General features: G+C 50.7%; 2 protein-coding genes across 4 annotated transcripts; one reads left to right on the top strand and one right to left on the bottom strand.

The window, feature by feature from the left end:
• Positions 1-355: 355 nt before the first annotated feature.
• si:ch211-178n15.1 (uncharacterized) lies at positions 356-6,148 on the top strand. Of its 3 annotated transcripts, none has more exons than XM_056293582.1 (3): positions 356-1,569; positions 2,096-2,743; positions 5,122-6,148. In XM_056293582.1, exons 1-2 carry the CDS (start codon positions 418-420, stop codon positions 2,636-2,638), a joined length of 1,695 nt encoding a protein of 564 aa, XP_056149557.1. In that variant the 5' UTR covers positions 356-417; the 3' UTR covers positions 2,639-2,743; positions 5,122-6,148. The 3 variants fall into 3 exon arrangements, with proteins under 3 accessions (XP_056149557.1, XP_056149555.1, XP_056149556.1); XM_056293580.1 differs by having other exon boundaries at positions 5,119-6,148; XM_056293581.1 differs by having other exon boundaries at positions 2,096-2,761; positions 5,119-6,148.
• A 4,587-nt stretch (positions 6,149-10,735) lies between these two features.
• On the bottom strand, positions 10,736-16,842 carry loxl5b (lysyl oxidase-like 5b). The gene is made up of 7 exons (XM_056293035.1): positions 15,502-16,842; positions 14,859-14,967; positions 14,297-14,434; positions 12,745-12,901; positions 12,303-12,398; positions 12,042-12,157; positions 10,736-11,829 (listed from the first exon to the last, which is right to left on the bottom strand). The coding sequence occupies exons 1-7, from the start codon at positions 16,412-16,414 to the stop codon at positions 11,823-11,825; spliced, it is 1,536 nt and encodes a 511-aa protein (XP_056149010.1). The 5' UTR covers positions 16,415-16,842; the 3' UTR covers positions 10,736-11,822.
• Between the last annotated feature and the right edge of the window lie 559 nt (positions 16,843-17,401).

Here is a 17,401-nt window from a genome sequence, read left to right as displayed (position 1 = left end):
AGTGCGGGAGAGAGAGAGAGAGAGAGAGAGAGAGCGCGAGAGAGACGGGAAGCCAGCAGCAGCAAATGAGACAGAACAACAAGGCGGGAGAGGTAAAGGGAGAGAGGGAAGTGGGAGAGGGGCCACATGCAAGAGAGAGGGCTATAGGGTGAGGAAGAAGGGCTGAGCAAAAGTTAAAAGTGAACAGAAGGGGTTGGGGTAGGGGGGTCCAGGACAAGAAAGAAAAAAGAAGAAAGAAGTATACAACGACAGGAGAGAAAAAAGGGAACAGGACGGGCAGGAAGGAAGGGGAGGGAAGTCTTGGATACAAAAAAAAGAGAGAGAGAGAGAGAGAGAGAGAGAGAGAGAGAGAGAGAGAGAGAGAGAGAGAGAGAGAGAGGGGGCTGAGGAAAAGTTTTTCTTGTGGGAAAGACGCAGATGAAGAAAACAGAGCGAGTGAATGACTGGGCAGGAGACAGCAGGGAGGGGAGGAAACCAGTTGTTTTTCAAGGCGTTTTCCACACAAACCTCCGGACTCCTTCGGACATGTATGCGGACAATGCTGGGATAACGGGACACCATCGGTTTCTTCAGCGCAGCGCCGCGTGCCGGTGCCGCCGCTGTGTCCCCTATGAGCCACCGTACCCCTACTGCAGCGGGCCAGGATGCCGGCCCACACCGCCCCTGCCGATAGACCACCCATGGCTGCGCCATGGGACAGACGCCGAGGCCCCCCCTCGCCATAAAGACTTAGGGGAGAGAGCCTTGGCGGTGGACAGGGCTGAGCGAGGCGGTCGTCGCAGCCCACAGAGAAGGCCTGTGTTTGCAGGGCCGGGCCCATACAGCCAGCCAGACAACCTGAGCCAACACTGCCCCTGGGACTTGAACCCTACCCTGCTGTACTACCCGCCACTCAGACAACAACAGTGCGGCTGTGTGGTGTGGGGTGATGCGAGGGAACGCCCCCTCAGCACCTGGCCGCTGCCGCCACCGTCTCCACCACTCCCACCTTCACCGCTCAGAGATCAGGCCCACAGATACAGAAGGACATTCAAGCATGTTTCCCCGGAGGAAGAAGAAGAGGAGGAGGAGGCGGAGGAGGAGGGGGAGGATGGCTGGGGCGCCTCAATCCCCCACCTCTATCACATGGAGCGACAAACCCACGGTCCCACACCTGGTCGTTTGCACACACCAAACGGCCACTGCGTATCGGAGCATGTGAGGCCTGTGTACTCCGAGGGAGGGGAGGAAGGAGATAGCCATCCAGCGCGGACCAGGCGGCAGGGTGGATCAGAGGGGGACTGTAATGGCAGCGAGGCCTCTCACAAGGGTTTCTTTTCCACCGAAGTCCCACCGAAGCGCTTGAACCAGAGCAAACAGAAAGGGCCGCGTGTCCCTCCCCCCTCCGTCACCCCCAGCCAAGAAACCGCCAAACCTGTGGTGACCAACCAGCACCAATGCAGGGCTCCTTCCGACCCGGAGAGGCAGAGGGGGAGCCATGACTCGGTGAGGGATCAAATCAGACAAGTGGTCACGGACCTAGAAGATGTGTTGGGGGGCCTGAAGCAGGTCCACGTGGAGATGAAAGAGGTAGGAGGATTTAACTGTCGTCTCTGTACTGTGGGGTTCGTGTCTACGTCAGGTGTGCCCACACGTGATCTCGGTTAGCTGGTGAATAAATACCCGTCTTTTGTAGGCGCCGTAACATTGAAAAGATGCACGGCGTTGAAATCTGTTGATGTGCGGTTCGTACGCCGATAAAGGCAGAGGGACAAGGTGGTTTGACCTGGCGTGTGCGCGTGTCCTGGTCCGCATGTGTGTGTGTGTGTGTGTGTGAGAGAGTTTACTGTATTGTTTGTGACTCACTCATCATCTCTTGCCGAGATGCTGACTTACAGTGATTTGCTCTGACCTTTTGCAGAGAGCTGCGGAAATTGGCAGCAGTCCGGGCAACGCATTAAAAAGCCTGGCTTTAGTCTGACCAAATAACATTTGGCTTCTACCGTGTCCATTTTACAGAACTGTGAAATAGCATTTAGTCATTGTTGAATGGCTTTTCAGCACGCCTGACATCGCTAGTCCGTGTAGAAATGACTCTCGTCTGTTGTCCATTCAGGTGGTGGAGCAGATTGACCGTCTGACGGCCAGCATTAACCTTGGTGACGGGCAGCAGAGCATCGCCCGGGCCGGATCCGGTCATTTTTGTGGCGCCTTCCACCAAGGGGACCCCAGTAAAGCGCTGGTGTCCGGTCACAGGCCTGCCTCGGTCCAGGAACCGCTGCACGCAGAAGACGACCCCATCATCCTCAGGACGAACTCTCCCTCCCCGGTCCACACGGCATCTGTTGTCAAAACCAATCGTGTGGCGGCATCCTGCCACATTCGAAAAATCGGCCATGACCGGCCCGGCATGAACGGCCACCCACCTCACCTGTACGCCACTCCGGACTCCAACCATCTGAGCAAAACCGCTCAGGGACCCCCGCCGCAAAGCCTGGACCCTACGGTCACGATTGGCTATACCTCAGGCACAAGAACTCAGAAGCCTCCGCCGTACCCCCAGAACGGGAGGTGCGGGAAGGGACTGTATCAAACTCCCAAACCCCTTAAGACCTCCGCCTACCCCGGGAGAGGCCGGCAGAGCACTAGCATGGTGTGAGAGGAGGGGGCCGGGCTGCCCCAGTGCCACGGGGGCCTGAAACATGAGACCCTGCTACACGGAGTGGAGGTCAGAGAGGGAACAGGCAGGGGGGAGCAACTCGTGGTACGTTTACATACAAGGGTACTTTGATTTTCCTTTTTTGTTTTTTTCTCCCTCTATTGAGTTTACGATGTTGATGTTTCCGTCAACGGCGCCTGCTTTAGCCGGTGACGTTTGCCGTGTTTACTGGTGGTGTAGGCTTCTGACTAAGTCGGTGAATGAACTGCAGTTATTCTCCTGTTACACAAGGAGGGTGTGTGTGTGTGTGTGTGTGTGTGTGTGTCTGTGTGTGTGTGTGTCTGTGTGTGTGTATCTGTGTGTGGGCGGTGGGTGTAATGTGTCTGCTTTTGTTGATGTCACGTGATTTCCAGGTCCTCACTACACTGCAAAAAATGCAAAACGTCCCGCGCGCCAAAAAAACACGTGCAGCTGAATTTAATTTCCAGTCCTACGTCTCAAGTTTTGAAGCAGTTTGATGGTTCATTCTGAGAAGGTATAGAAAGTTGCGGAGTAGGAGGAGCGCCGGCCGTGGGTGAGATGCGTCTGCTCGGTCTGGTTCGACTTCTTTTGAGATGCTTCATGGGAGGAGTTGCGGTGTCTTGCGCGCTAGTAGAGTCCTCGGCCCCATTTAAAGGTCCTTTCAGTGGGGGGGGGGGTGGGGGGGTTCCCAACAAAAACGACACATCGGAGCTCGTGCGCGAGCTCCCTCGTTCTGACATGCTCCGTTCTCACTCGTTTCCATGAAAAATGGATTTGAAAGCACAGCACAAGATAAAACCCCAGACGTATCTTCTTTTTTTGCAGTGTATCTTATTCACGACTTTGAGAGAACTGAGAGTTGGCAGGGGATCAGTAGGTTGTTTTTTTTGGCAGACCAGAAAGCCGACAGTCCGTTCGATGTGAATTATTTCACACATAGAAGCGTCATTATATTTATAGTATGATAATAGCAGTGACTCAGAATTGGCATCATTCACAAGGAACTCGACCTCCATGTACAGTTATAAGATGTTATCATTATGTGGCTGTGGACACGAAGTACACATAACAAGATAACAAGAGCCACCCGGGGATTATTATTATTATTATTATTATTACTCAGTCTGCATTGAGCTGAGTTAACTGCACTTATCTCCAATGCAAATCAACTTTTTCTTATCCGGCCTTTTCTTTCCAGTGCACGTTGACAAGCCTTTCCTTGAATAACTATTTTGGAGCATCCTAACATCTAAGATTTAAAGATTTACCACGTGTTACTAGAACACAAGAGAGGTTGGTAAAAAATGAATCTAATCTTACCTATCAGAATTTGATGATCTTGTTTTAAGTAGAAATATTTTTTTCATCTTAATACAAGATTAAATCACTTGTTTGTTTTTCCCCTCTCTCCCCCAAACCAATTAATGGGGGTTTTTTAAGGGGTCCACGTCCACGTTCACAGATGTTGGAAGGAAGAGGCGCGTTCATGCGTGGTAGTCTCCCTCTGGTGGCGAGTGTTTGTAACAGCAGTCTATTTTTCTGGCCCCTTGCTGTTCGGGGCAAGTACAATCTGGTTTTAATCATAAAAAAAACCCTGGCCGCGGGCCAGAACGGAGTGAAGCAAACCCTTATTATAATTGCCATCGCCATGTAAATACAGGCACTTGTGCTCGGCCTTGGTCGTCTGCGTTGCGTCGCAGACATGGACGAGGGCGCTGCAGGGAGCCAGCCGGGTCTGTGTGCGCGTGTGCATGTGCTGCCTCGGTCTTACGACGTGTCGTAGTCTGTGTGGGTTGCAAGCACATGCCCTCATTCATGGCCTGATAAACAGCCACGGAAACGAAGGATCAGGTCGTTGAAAGTATTACATTTCCGTTCCGCTTCATCCCCATCCTGCCTTATCTCGTGCGAAGGCTATTAAAAAGTAAAAAAAAAAAAAAGATGGTGGTGAGATCTTAAAAGGCCTGACTCATCTCAGTTAGTCACTCAAGTGGAAGTTCACTGGCAGAGTAGCTCGTACTGAAATATTGTGTGCTAAACCGCCCAACCACATTTCATACCACACACGCACACACGCGCGCACACACACACACACACACACACACATACACACACATACACACACGTGCAAAGCATACACGTGCAAACACACATGCAAAAACACACACACACACACATATAGGCCACCTCACTTACAGTATGGATGTATTCTATCTAGGTGAGTCCCCCCCCCCCGCTCCGCCCCACGCCACTTGCTCCTCCAGTGAAACGCTACACAGAAAGCAGCCTCGAGGGGGAGCTTGAATGACAGGCGTTCCAGCGGGGAGCCGCACGGGCTCAAGTCGGGGAGCGGGGAGCTGAATTTCAATTACGTTTGTGTTGTTTTTTTTTTATTTTCAAAAATGTTTTCTCTCCCCCCCCCCCCTTTTTCCCCCCTTTTTTCTGTGTGACTTCTCCAGCAGGAGCTGATGCCGCTGAGACGCGCCGTCGAGCGGTGGAACAAGGAGCTCGGCCTGAGGGTGGAAGTATTTTCAAGGGGAAAATCCACCCACCACCACCTCCTCCACCTCCGAGAGTCAAGCTGCTCAGTTTATACAAGCCTGCAATGCAAAGAACTGTGGAGGGGAGTACACAGAAAGTTACAAGTGAATTAGTGGCAAACACGAAACTACTATAAACTCCCACCCGACGACTACGACGATGAAGAAGCTATATTTTCAGAACAGTGTTAACTTATTTTTTGTTTGTTTTTTTTACTTTCTCTAAGAAAAACAAGTCTTATTCTTATGTAACTTAAACTTGACGTGACACCACTTAAACAAATGCTTGAAATTTATATCAAAGATTTATATAAGCAACGGATATAAACCCACTCATTTGACAGCTAGACGGGAAAACTGCTCTCTCTTCAGCACATCTATGGCTTTTACATTTGCCAAAGACAAAACATGGAGAAACGAGACAGGAAATTTGGGAGTGAAGAGCCAAGTGTCGATTACAGCGCAAACGGGATGCTTTGTGCTTTCCTCGACTAAATTATTCTGACAGTGCCGTCTCCGATTCTGCAAATGTTGCAGTGAACCCTCAGTGCCCTACGTTTGTGACTCCAAATAAACCAGACGATGTCAGTATTATATTAAGTCCACACCTGGGAAATGATTTGTGCACGACGTCTTGGTAGTGTTGTGAACCCAGTGAATGCAGCGCGCGTGGTTGCAGGAAGTTGGGAGGGCATTTCTCACGGGCTGATCTGAAGACGGCGGCGCACGAGCTCTCAACTGTGTGGCCTTATTCTGTCAGGGCGCCTCGGTGTCCCGGGCCACTCAGGCCAGCGCGTGTGTCCCCGTTTGTTTAAAATCTTGTCTTGAGGGTTTCACCGTTTACTGTTCGAGGCTTAAAGCTCCTGCCACTATCAAAGTACATCTCTGTGTACCCAACGCCCCTGTACCCACCCTCCCTGTGCCCAACCTCCCTGTACCCAACCTCTCTGTACCCAGCCTCCCTGTACCCAACCTCTCTGTACCCAGCCTCCCTGTACTCAACCCTGTACCCAACCTCCGTGTACCAAACCCTGTACCCAACCTCCGTTTACCCATCCCTGTACCCAACCTCCCTGTACCCAACCTCTCTGTACCCAGCCTCCCTGTACTCAACCCTGTACCCAACCTCCGTGTACCAAACCCTGTACCCAACCTCCGTGTACCCATCCCTGTACCCAACCTCCGTGTACCCATCCCTGTACCCAACCTCCCTGTACCCAACCACCCTGTGCCCAACCTCCCTGTACCCAACCTCCCTGTGCGATTTTGACTCCAATTTCCACCCATCCAAGATATTGCACGTTCACCAACTCTCTCTCTCTCTCTCTCTCTCTCTCTCTCTCTCTCTCTCTCTCTCTCTCTCTCTCTCTCTCTCTCTCTCTCCCCCCTGCTGCTATCCGGAAATAATGGCGGATGGAGTCCAAACGCAACTTCTTCCTCACGTGGATGCTTTTTCACTCTCTTGTCTGTGTCTGTGGTCTACACAGAGGAAAGGATAATTATGTTGTGGCTGGGGAGCAAGAGGTTATTTTCTGAGCCGCTGATAAGACTCTGAATGTTGGAGAAATGGGACAAGTTATCAGCCAGCAAGTCATTATTTGTCTGTAAGCCGCCATTGGCGAGGGAGGGAAGCACGTTTACAGCACCAAATACATCATCAGGTTTTGTTCTCGTGGTTTGATAAGGGGACCGATTTGTTTATCGTAAATGCCAGAATCAGTGCATGCCACTCGAGACACTTTCTGCTGACTTTAGCGTTCCCCTGTATGAGCAAAAGCTAAATATTTTTAATGGATTAGTCACGAACAGTGTAGGAATAGCTAACATTTTCCAGATGCGTCACCTCTCTCGCTATGCGCCAGGATTGGCCTGTTTTTGTAGGGAGATAAAACTGATTTTTTTTTCTAGAAAGATTTCTTTTTTGCTACTCGGCCCACGTACAGCTCTCTATCTTTTAAAACAAACATCTGTTGGGGATAAGCCGACGTGCCGAGCGGTAAATGAATGCCAAGTGCCGACCACAAAATAGGCGTCAGTGCCTCAGAAGCAGCCGCTTGAGATCCTGCAACCTTGGGTGGAGGACGGTGTCTGAGGAGCATAATGCTGCAGACGGGCTCTGAGCCGTCTGCGGTCCGACCATCACCATTCACTCCGTATTCATCTTGTCGAGACAGACGCGGGAGCAGCCGAGCAGCCGGCCGTGCCGCGCCTCATCAACAGCGGATGGGCTCCGGTATGTCAGACAGAGCCGCGGACCAAGAACAACAACCGGCTCCCTGTGCCGCCACCTCGCGTTTGCGTGTGTCCGGTCCGGGCCCCGGAAATAGTTTGGGAGCGAGGGTGCCCTCGTGCCGTTGACGGCGCAGGTGTGCGCGGCGCGCGTTCATCCGGACGTCCCTTCCCGTTTCCTGCGTGGCTTGCACGCGGGGAACTGCAGCGTTTTGGGAGCAGCTGGAGTCCTCCGCGGCCCGGTGCTGAACAACAGCTGGGTGCTAATAGGTAAACCTTGGCCCCGTAAAACACAGGGTCGGTCAGGGAGCATACTAGGGCTGACTGTTGACAGGGGTGTGGTTGAACTGGGGGTTTGCGGTGGATCGGGTCTTTCGGTCGTGATGTCACAACGCCTCTGATCCTTGGAAGATGGCGCCCGGCGTCGCGTTGCCCTTGGAAACGGCCCAAGTGCGAAAGACCGACGCGGCGGATTCGATTACCTTTTGAATTACTGAAATGGACATGAGATAAAATGGTGCAATTTAACGGCTCTGTACTTTGACCCATCTTGAAGTTATATTTAAGAAAGCCATTTATGTCAACATAACGTTTAAACAACTGGGTTTTGATTATGATTTTGTTTACATTGTGTTCAGCGGATTTTTGCATGTAAATTAAAAGCAACTCCAAAGCAGCTAAACCAATCATTGCCGACACGAATGAATGAAGTGTATTAAACTGTTGGTTACAATTTGCGACAGTCGATCGTCGGTTTATGACAGGTTGTGACGTCATCGGCCCGCTTCCTCGCAACCGACAAAACCTTTTGAGAGACGGAGCAGCGAAGTTCGCGAAGGTTTGTGGTGAATAATGGATAACGTCCACGGCAGCAGGCCAAGCATTATTTCAAAGGCGACCAGACGAAGAAACCCACGTTGCTGAAGAATCCCCGACGGCTGGTCCGCGTTTGACGCCAGGACTTGAAATCCCCCACCGAGGTACCGCCGTGTCCATCCCGGTGAGACCTGGGCCCGAGAACACTCGGAAATGAAAATGATTTATTCATTTTTTCCAGTGTTTGAAGAGAGAGACGGAGAGCTTAAGGAAGACAGAACATTGGACCAACAAATCAAAGCACAATAAATCCTTTTGAGCCTTTAAACTCCCCAAAACCACCCAAGTCACCGTACCACCCAACTCGCAAGGCAAAACAGGGATCCAACGTCAGGGCCCACTCACAGATGACCCTCCCGCTCTCTCTCCTGGGGCAGCAGCTACATAAATCACCGACGGGGAGAGGTGGGTAGGTAGGTAGGTAGTCTGTGCCTGCAACCGAGTGAGAGATCCCGTCTCTGCCCGCTCCCAACGTCGCGGCGGCTGAACTCGGAGCCTTTCTTCGCCGTGAAGGAATGACAGAAGCGCTGAGGAATCTCCGTGCGGAGCCCAAACCAACCTGCCAAGCTGCGCACATTCCGCTGTGACGTCGGCCCCCGTCTCACGTGGCCCCCGCTTTTGTCGAAATATGACCCCGCAAAATACCTATCCCCGGGCCCTTTGCACCCCCGTCTCCCACCGCCACCCACCTACGTGCGGAATGCGTCCGGTACTTTCAGGGGTGCGGTAGGCTGCAGGTTGCTTGGCCTTAATTGCCCCCCTCCCACTCCCCCCTCCTCGTGTTGGAGTTTGGAGGACACGTGTCCAGATGAAGGGGTGCCGGCTCGCCTTTTTGTCAGTACCACGCTGTGGTTGTGTAAAAAGGCCGAGACGTGGTCCAGATGTCTCTGCAAGGGCGCGAAGTCGGCGATGCTGCACAGCTGAGCAAACAGTCAGCGTCCTCTCTCCAGCATGACGATGTTTAAAATGACACGCCGGCCCAAGAAACAAAACAAAAAAAAAAGAAGAAGGGAGAAGCCCTGCATGGAGACGCGGTTCGGGACCCGCAGTCACCCAGACACTTGTTTTTAAAACTGATCTAAAGGACAACGGACGATAGCCACCCCCCCCCCACCCCATGCGCCCCACACTTGAATCGACACGTGACGAGATGACGTTAACCAACTCATCGTCGTCATTAACCCTACAACACAGCGGCCCTTTGCTGCGACTTTTAACTGCCTGCAAATATTTGCCCGCAATTCCTAGACAGACTGGAATGGAGTTGAGTAAAAAGGGGTTGGTGGTGGAGGCAAGAGTATTTTCTAGACACTTTCAATAACACAGACGATCTGTTCTGGCATGGACGCACCTTGGCGAAGTCCAGCGTAAACCATTTCCTTTTTGCCCCGTCGCCTTCCCAGTGTGCTGTACGGCCCAGGCAGACTCTCTGCTTCTCACAAACACCCGACGACGTGTTAAACACTGCACGTATTGTTGTGAGCTTGGATGCTCGTGTTGTGTTTCACGGGTCGCTTCGTCAGAAGAGAAATCTGTGAATGGCTGGTCGGAAGCCTGACAACGAGTACATTCAAACCGGGTGGGGTGGGGGGGGGGTTGCATGTCTCGGCGCACTCTTTTGCAGCTTTAGCGTAACAGCTTTAGCACTTGCTGCGGAGACAAATGCGTCCCAGGTGAAAACATCTCTGCGTGACTCATTAAACTGGCTCGTCTGCCGGATCTTCATCCAGCGTCCCCGGTCAGACGGAGACGGAGTGCTCCTTGCACACTTAACAAACAAAAAAACTTCGGCTGTCCCAGACAATCCCCCTATGGACATGAAGTAAACCGATGACGCAATGAATTGTGGGGCCAGGAAGGAGCCTTTGGCCAGCCGGCTCCAGCTACAATCTTCATTTACAAGCCCAGGGAGACGGGGGGGGGGGTGAGAAAAGAGCCCCCATTCATCCTGCCCCGTGCTGCAGTAGATGTGACATGGCAGTACCAGATCCTCCGGGCTGTGTCTTCACGAGGGGTTGTCAGCAAACATGGCGCAAAGCCTTTACCTCTACAGGCCTGTGGGTCTGCGGGGGGCGGGGGACTCAAGAACATGGGCACAAGGTGCATGCACCACCCACCCGCAGTTAAGTTGGGGGGGGCACACCATTTAGTAGTCATGTAGAAGGAGCAAAAAAAATAGTTTGAACAAGTCTGTTTTTTTCTTTTACTTTTTTTTGTATTCCCCTCCCCCACACCCCAGTTTCCCCCTTTTTCTCCCCAGTTGTACATGGCCAATTACCCCACTCTTCCCAGCCGTCCCGGTCGCTGCTCCACCCCCTCTGCTGATCCGGGGAGGGCTGCAGACTACTACCACATGCCTCCTCTGACACACGTGGAGTCGCCGCTTCTTTTCCCCTGACAGTGAGGAGTTTCACCGGGGGGGGGGCGTAGCGCGTGGGAGGATCACGCCCCCCCCGAACAGGCGCCCCGACCGACCAGAGGAGGCGCTAGTGCAGCGACCAGGACACACATACCCACATCCGCAGACACGGCCAATTGTGTAGGGACGCCCGACCAAGCCGGAGGTAACACGGGGAATCGAACCAGTGACCCCCCCCCCATGTTGGTAGGCAATGGAATAGACCGCCACGCCACCCGGACGCTCTCTTCTCCCTTGTTTTATTTTTGTTGTTGTTATGTTCTTGACATGGTCGAGTCCCTCGCTGTTATGGTTTTTAGGTGTTTCCAAAATGAAACGTGGACTCGCTTCTACAAGCCAGAGACCTGTTTCAGCTGCAGTCTGCTGGTCTGACGGGGGGAAAGTGAGACGTTCATAAATTTCCCTCCTTAAACCCTCAGCGAGGACGCGTCTGCTCAGGGCTTCTCACTCATCACTGTTTATTGTATTAAATCAAACGTACCAAAAAAATAATAAAATGTTTTTGTTATCATCAGCAAAGTTTTAGCAAAATAAACAGTTTTACATTACAATTTAAAGACCCATAGGTTCATTCACTCAAACGTACAGCACGACTGCACACACGCACGCACGCACACACGCGCACGCACACACAGATAGCGACACATATTAAACAATCCTTCACACATGACACGAAAAAATAACGAGTATTTTCAACTAACTACTGCAACCCTCAAGTGGCTTGAAAGCAGCTGTAACGAGTTAATGACGTGCACAGACAACTACACAGAGCGAAATGACCGAAATGAAAAGAAAAGAAGAACAAAAAACCGATTCAAGCATGAAAACAATTTAAAAAAAAATCAGTGTAAGCACAATACTTCTATTGGATTGTCAAGAACAAAGTGGGACGTAAACAGATCTGACAAATGCGGTGTAACTTGAGAATCTGGGAGAAATATTGCGCAAAAACTCCAATCCTAGAACAAGTGGAAGAGCCGCACTTACTGCCTACATCATTACAACAGCTTTGGGTCAGATTGTTACTGGGTACAGTACGTGGAGGATGGGGCTTCCTGGAAAGGCATTCTGGGTAATGGAGGGTGTTCCGGTGAAAGGTTCAGCCCCTGTAGACAGAAATTCAGAGATAAGGCCGCGAAGGTGTCGACTGTTACTGGCGCGTACACTGACTGTGTCTGTATTGCTCTGTCCAGCAAGTTGTAGCGGACTTGACTTGGAACTAAATGTGTAATCAGCTTAATGTTTATTCTGGCCCAAAATGATCGTCTCAGTTTGGCTCCGCGGCAAATATTCACCGCGCGCGTGCTGCGGCAAGTACCTCGTTATTCGACAGCTGCGCATCTGAACGTACGCGCCAGTGTACGTGACGTCACACCGCACTACGTTGTTGTTGAAGTCTGACTCCGCCACGAGGAAATTGGGATTGACGGTCACCTGAAAAACAACAACGAAAAGAAAAGACAAGCGTAAACAGCAGCTGACAGTTCAGCAGAATGGGGTGGATTTCCTTAACATGGCCGGAGGTGGATCTGTACCGTGACGTTTTGCATAAATACTGGCGTTACTTGCAGCGCTTCACCTTCAGGATGTAGTTTCCTGGAGGGACGTCCGTGATGTCAATCCACTGACAGTCGATGTTAGCAGCATAGGTGTCGTGGCAGCCGGGGCTCAAACCCTGCCCAGCAACAAAACACAGAATCCACACTTCGTGTTACCATGGAACCACAGCAGCTCCTCGGTCTGTATTTGACCCCCTGTTCCAACAAATAATTCCTGCTAGACAAACCTCTTAACTCTTCTGTTCGTTTCTTTCTCTTTTTTTTTTTTACCGAGCACTTTTCTATTGCACTCTAGAGGTATCGGAATATTTCTTACAGGTCTTGTTTGGCCGCTGTGGCTTTGAGCCTTGGACTCTTATTCTGTGGACTTGTATTACAAAGCAATTCAAACCCCATTGCACCGTTACCCCGACTGCGAAACGAGGTCAGCGGAATTGGCTCAGATGTACACGTGTTGCTTACCTGCGTGTGAGCTGTGCAGGCATAGCGACGTCTGAAGCCAGGGTCACAGCCTGTGTCCTCCAGGCAGAAGCTGGCCTTGTGCCCCTCCGCCACCTTGCGACCACTGACCACATCCAGGAGGTCATAGTTACTGAAGGCATCCATGCTGTGGTAGTGCCTGAGAACAGGAGCAGGGCCAAAGGTTGCAGATTACTTTAGTTGTGTTTATTATTAAAAGAATAGAACAGAACAGAACAGGATAGAATACAACATAACAGAATAATACTGAAAAGAACAGAATAGAAAACAATAGAACAGAAAAGGATAGAACAGAATAAAACAGAAAAGGACGGAATAGAATACAACAGAGTAGAAAAGAACAGAACAGAACAGAATAAAACATAAAAGGACGGAATAGAATACATCAGAAGAGAAGAGAATACAACAGAATAAAACAGAACAGAACATAATAAAACATAAAAGAACAGAACAGAATAAAACAGAATAGAATACAACAGAACAGAACAGAATAAAACAAAAGGAGGGAATAGAATACATCAGAATAGAATACAATATAATAGAACAGAGCAGAATATAACACAACAGAATACAATACAGCAGAACAGAAAAGAACAGAATAGAATACAACAGAACAGAATAAAACAGAAAAGGACAATAGAATACAACCGAATAGAAGAGAACAGAATCGAATATAATAGAATAGAACAGAACAGAATTGAACCTGATAGGACACAACAAAATAGAATAGAACAGAACCGAATAGAATACAACAGAAGAGAAGAGAATAAAATAGACAAGAATAAAATAAAACACAATTGAACATAGTAGAATACAACAGAATAGAATAGAATGGAATAGAATAGAATATAACAAAATGGAATAGAACAGTACAGAATAGAATACAATCGAATAGAACAGAACAGAATCGAATATAGAACAGAACATAATATAATATAAATTATGACGAACTAGAATAGGATAGAACAGACAAGAATATAATAGAATACAACAGAATCGAATATAACAGACTAGAACAGAACAGAATATAATATAAAGGATAGAACAGACTAGAATATAATAGAATACAACAGAATAGAAAAGTACAGACTAGAATGTAATAGAATAGAGTAGAATAGAATAGAAAAGAATAGAACAGAATGGACTATAACAATCTATAACAGAATAGAACAGTACAGAATAGAATATAGCAGAATAGAATAGAACAGAAGAGAATAGAATAGAACGCCCTAATTCTAAAGTGACTTGTGTCTTTAGGTGTGACATATGGGTAAAGCGTGTCCTATGGAATAGAATAGAATAGAATAGAATAGAACAAGAAATTCTTTCTTGTGGTATGGCTCATAAAGAGGCCAAGAATGTCTTTAAGTCCACAGGATTATGGTCTTAGCCACCAATTTCGCAGGTGCGCCCTGCTGTTGTTTGTTATGTGTTCGTTACTAAAGAAGAATAAAGCTGCGCTAATCTCCATCAACATTCTTTGGTCAGATAATGTGAGATGGTTTGGGTTTCCCCTCGGACCGGATCAACTCACTGGTGACAGCTGTGCCATTCCCACTGGTGTCTCGGCCGCACGGGCAGGAAGTCGGTGGTTCCTTGGTTCTTCACCTTCTGCGGGAAGCGCAGCAGGACGCGGTAGTCGATGTCTCGGACGGCGGGTCTGTAGGCCGACCTTGGGGCGGATCAATGGGAAAGGGGTTATGAGCTTTGCTGGAAAGTTCCAGCTGGCCCGGATCCCGGGGCTGGGTTTCTCCAACGCAACCAGGCGCAAAAAGGGGGTTTGTTCCATTGTGCTAAATGCTTTTGGGCAAAACCAATCCAGAGTATTTGCGTCTTGGCAGGACATTGTCTAGGAGGATCACGGCCCCGTAATATGCTAACACCCTTATCCTGACCCCAACAACACCCGTAATTCAATCCCAGCTAACACAATCAAGTTATGCTAATTCACTTGCAACCTTCCCCTGACACAATTTAAACAACAAAACAGTGCAAGAGGGGGTAAAAGCTGTGGTGTCTGTGTGTGTGTGTGTGTGTGTGTTGAGGACGAGACACCTCAGATTTGGCACCTCAGATTTGGCACCACCTCAGATTACCTGGCGAGACAGTACTCCTCCGCTGCGCAGCGCAGCGCATACATCTGTGCGCGCTGGATGTAGGCACCTTCCTGGATGGCGTAGGGGTCCGGGACGAGGTCTGGCAGCCCTGCAAGAGGATCAAAAGGAACAAATGATTTGTCTGTGTTGTTGGTGGGAAGCTAATACTGCCAGGGTTTCTGCTCACTCAAGACATTCCACCAAGGTAGGAGGAGGAGGGGGGGACGTTTTGCATCCTGTCTGGGAATAAAAGGGCAGATGTAACTCCGGCGCGTTTGTGTTTGTTGGCCGAATCGAGAATAGTCTACATTCCCAAACCGTCCATTCCTGCATCCACCACCCAGAAATAGCCATTTTGATTCCACCCCAGCTCCTTTTTCCCTTTGTACCCCCCCACCCCACCCTCAGCACATGCAGCTGTTCTGTCAAGGCGGCTATGAAATATCCCGAAATGCCTGTTTACCGAAAAGGTCAGCTTCACAGGCATGGGGCTGAATCTAATCCAGGAGGACAGATCTACACTGGCTCTCCTTTTCTTTTTTTCTTTTAACTGAACCATCATGTCAGTATAAAAACATCCTTAATCCACTTCTAGTGAACCGGTCCAGCACATTCCATGTGCGTTATTATGGCAAAGTCTTACCGTTTTGGAAATAACTTGTTCCGTATCCCGTGCCAGGTGGACGGCGTGTGCGCGTCGCCGGCCTGCCTCTGGAGGGATACGCGTTGTAGAAGACCGAATTCCTGTGGTTTTGCAGCGGGTTTCTGGGGTCGTCGTTAACCATGTCCTCCCCGTAACCCGCCGCGTCGTTCGCAGCGTCCTCGCCGCGCGCGAGAATAGGGTAGGGGGCCGCGGACTCGCTGTCTGAGGCCGCGGGGGGCTCAAAGCTGGCGCGGTCGGTCTGCGCGGGTTGTCTGAAGGCAGGTACTCCCGTCTCCGGCGCCGCGCGTAACTGCTGGTACCCCTGTTCGTTGTTGCTCCTGAACCGCGCTGCGGCGTCCTGGCCGACGGAGCCCTCTCTCCTGGGGGCCTCGCCGCCGGGGAACCCGGGGGACATTCCCGCTGCCGAGCCGTTGGCCCTGTAGGCGTAATCCGGGTTGTGACGCCGTGCGCCAGGGTAACCCACTGCCCGGTCCTGCTGGCGCTGGAGCGGGTCCGGCGCCTGTTGCCGAGCCCCCGACGCACGGCCGTGCTGTCGTCTTCCGTCGTAAGCCACCGGGGCAGACGCCGCGTCGACGCGGTTGATCGTGTGGTCGCTTCGGAACCGGCTGGAGTCGGATTGCGCGGTTCGCCTGTGCGCAGTCCCGGCTGCAGACATGGGGTACCTGATGACGGAGTCCCTCCGGCCGCTCACGTACACCCTCGATCGGCTCTCTGACCGGGTGGGAGATTGGTACTGTGATGCGGTGCTCATCAGACTGAACACCTGGCCGTTGTTCTGCCATCGGATCCGCTGCCGCCAGCTCCCGCTGTGCGAGGGCTGCTGCTGCTGCCCGATGATGAGGGGAACCAGTCCTTGGAGAAAATACATCGATAGCACCGACCACTTCACCATGGCTGCGGACTTGAGCTTACCGAGTCCCTGGCGATAGACGGGGCCGAGCGGCTGGTGGGATGTTCTGCACGGGGAGGCTGCTCTGCAAAAGAGGCGCTTACTGCAAGTGGTGCGCTGTACCCCTTCCAGCTCGTAATAGGCCCAGCATGTCCCGCTCCCAAGAGGACTGACAATTGGACGGCAGAGGAGGGCTGGAGTTCGTCGGCCATTTATCAAATTCAACCCGTTTACTTACGCATGCACAGAAAGTCCGGCTTTTGAACGAGAGGAGCTTAACCCCTTCGCGCCCGCGTCGGTTACACAAGCCTCTCTTTTTCCCTGCACGGGGGCGTTTTGCTGAGCAGATTTTACGCGCAGGTGTCAGTTGGGTTTCGGTGGGTTTTGGGACAAAATAACGTCGATTTCAATCGTGTAGAGGTCCAATAAAATACTTTTGGTGGCAAAAAGACATTATTTGATTATTTTTTTTAAATGTTTGAACCTACAGAAACGTTCAGGCTGATGGGCACGTTTCACTGCATGGGAAGGCATGGACAAACTAGCGCCCGTGTAGTTTTGCCCGACTCGGTTCAAGCAGGTCTCTTGTATAAATTAAATTTCCCCAATTTAGCTACTTGAAACAGATTGATTGACATGCGACCGCAACGCTGACGTTACTAATTTCCCCGCCATTTTAGTGTCAGGTATCAGTTTCCCTCCCAAGTTCCCTTTGCATAAATAACTTCGAGAGCCAAACAGATCTCGGGATTTCAACGATGGTAATTGGTGCGCAGAGAAAGCCAAACTCCGTGACTTTCAATATTAGCCTTTGACTCGGCCTGCGAAGTATCAACTTCCACCACTAGGTGGCAAACTTTATCCGTGTTTGTGCCACGAACACGCGAGCACGGTGACCATCATGACATTAGTTTCCGGTTGTTCGTCTCCAAAAGGGCGCAGGACCTCGACTCATCTCGCCGGACGGAAGCTTTAACACTTCTTCGGTGC

Source organism: Lampris incognitus, chromosome 14, assembly GCF_029633865.1.
Source record: "Lampris incognitus isolate fLamInc1 chromosome 14, fLamInc1.hap2, whole genome shotgun sequence".
NCBI lineage: Eukaryota > Metazoa > Chordata > Actinopteri > Lampriformes > Lampridae > Lampris > Lampris incognitus.
Note: the sequence above shows the minus strand (reverse complement) of the source record. Positions and strands in the feature narration are given on the sequence as shown.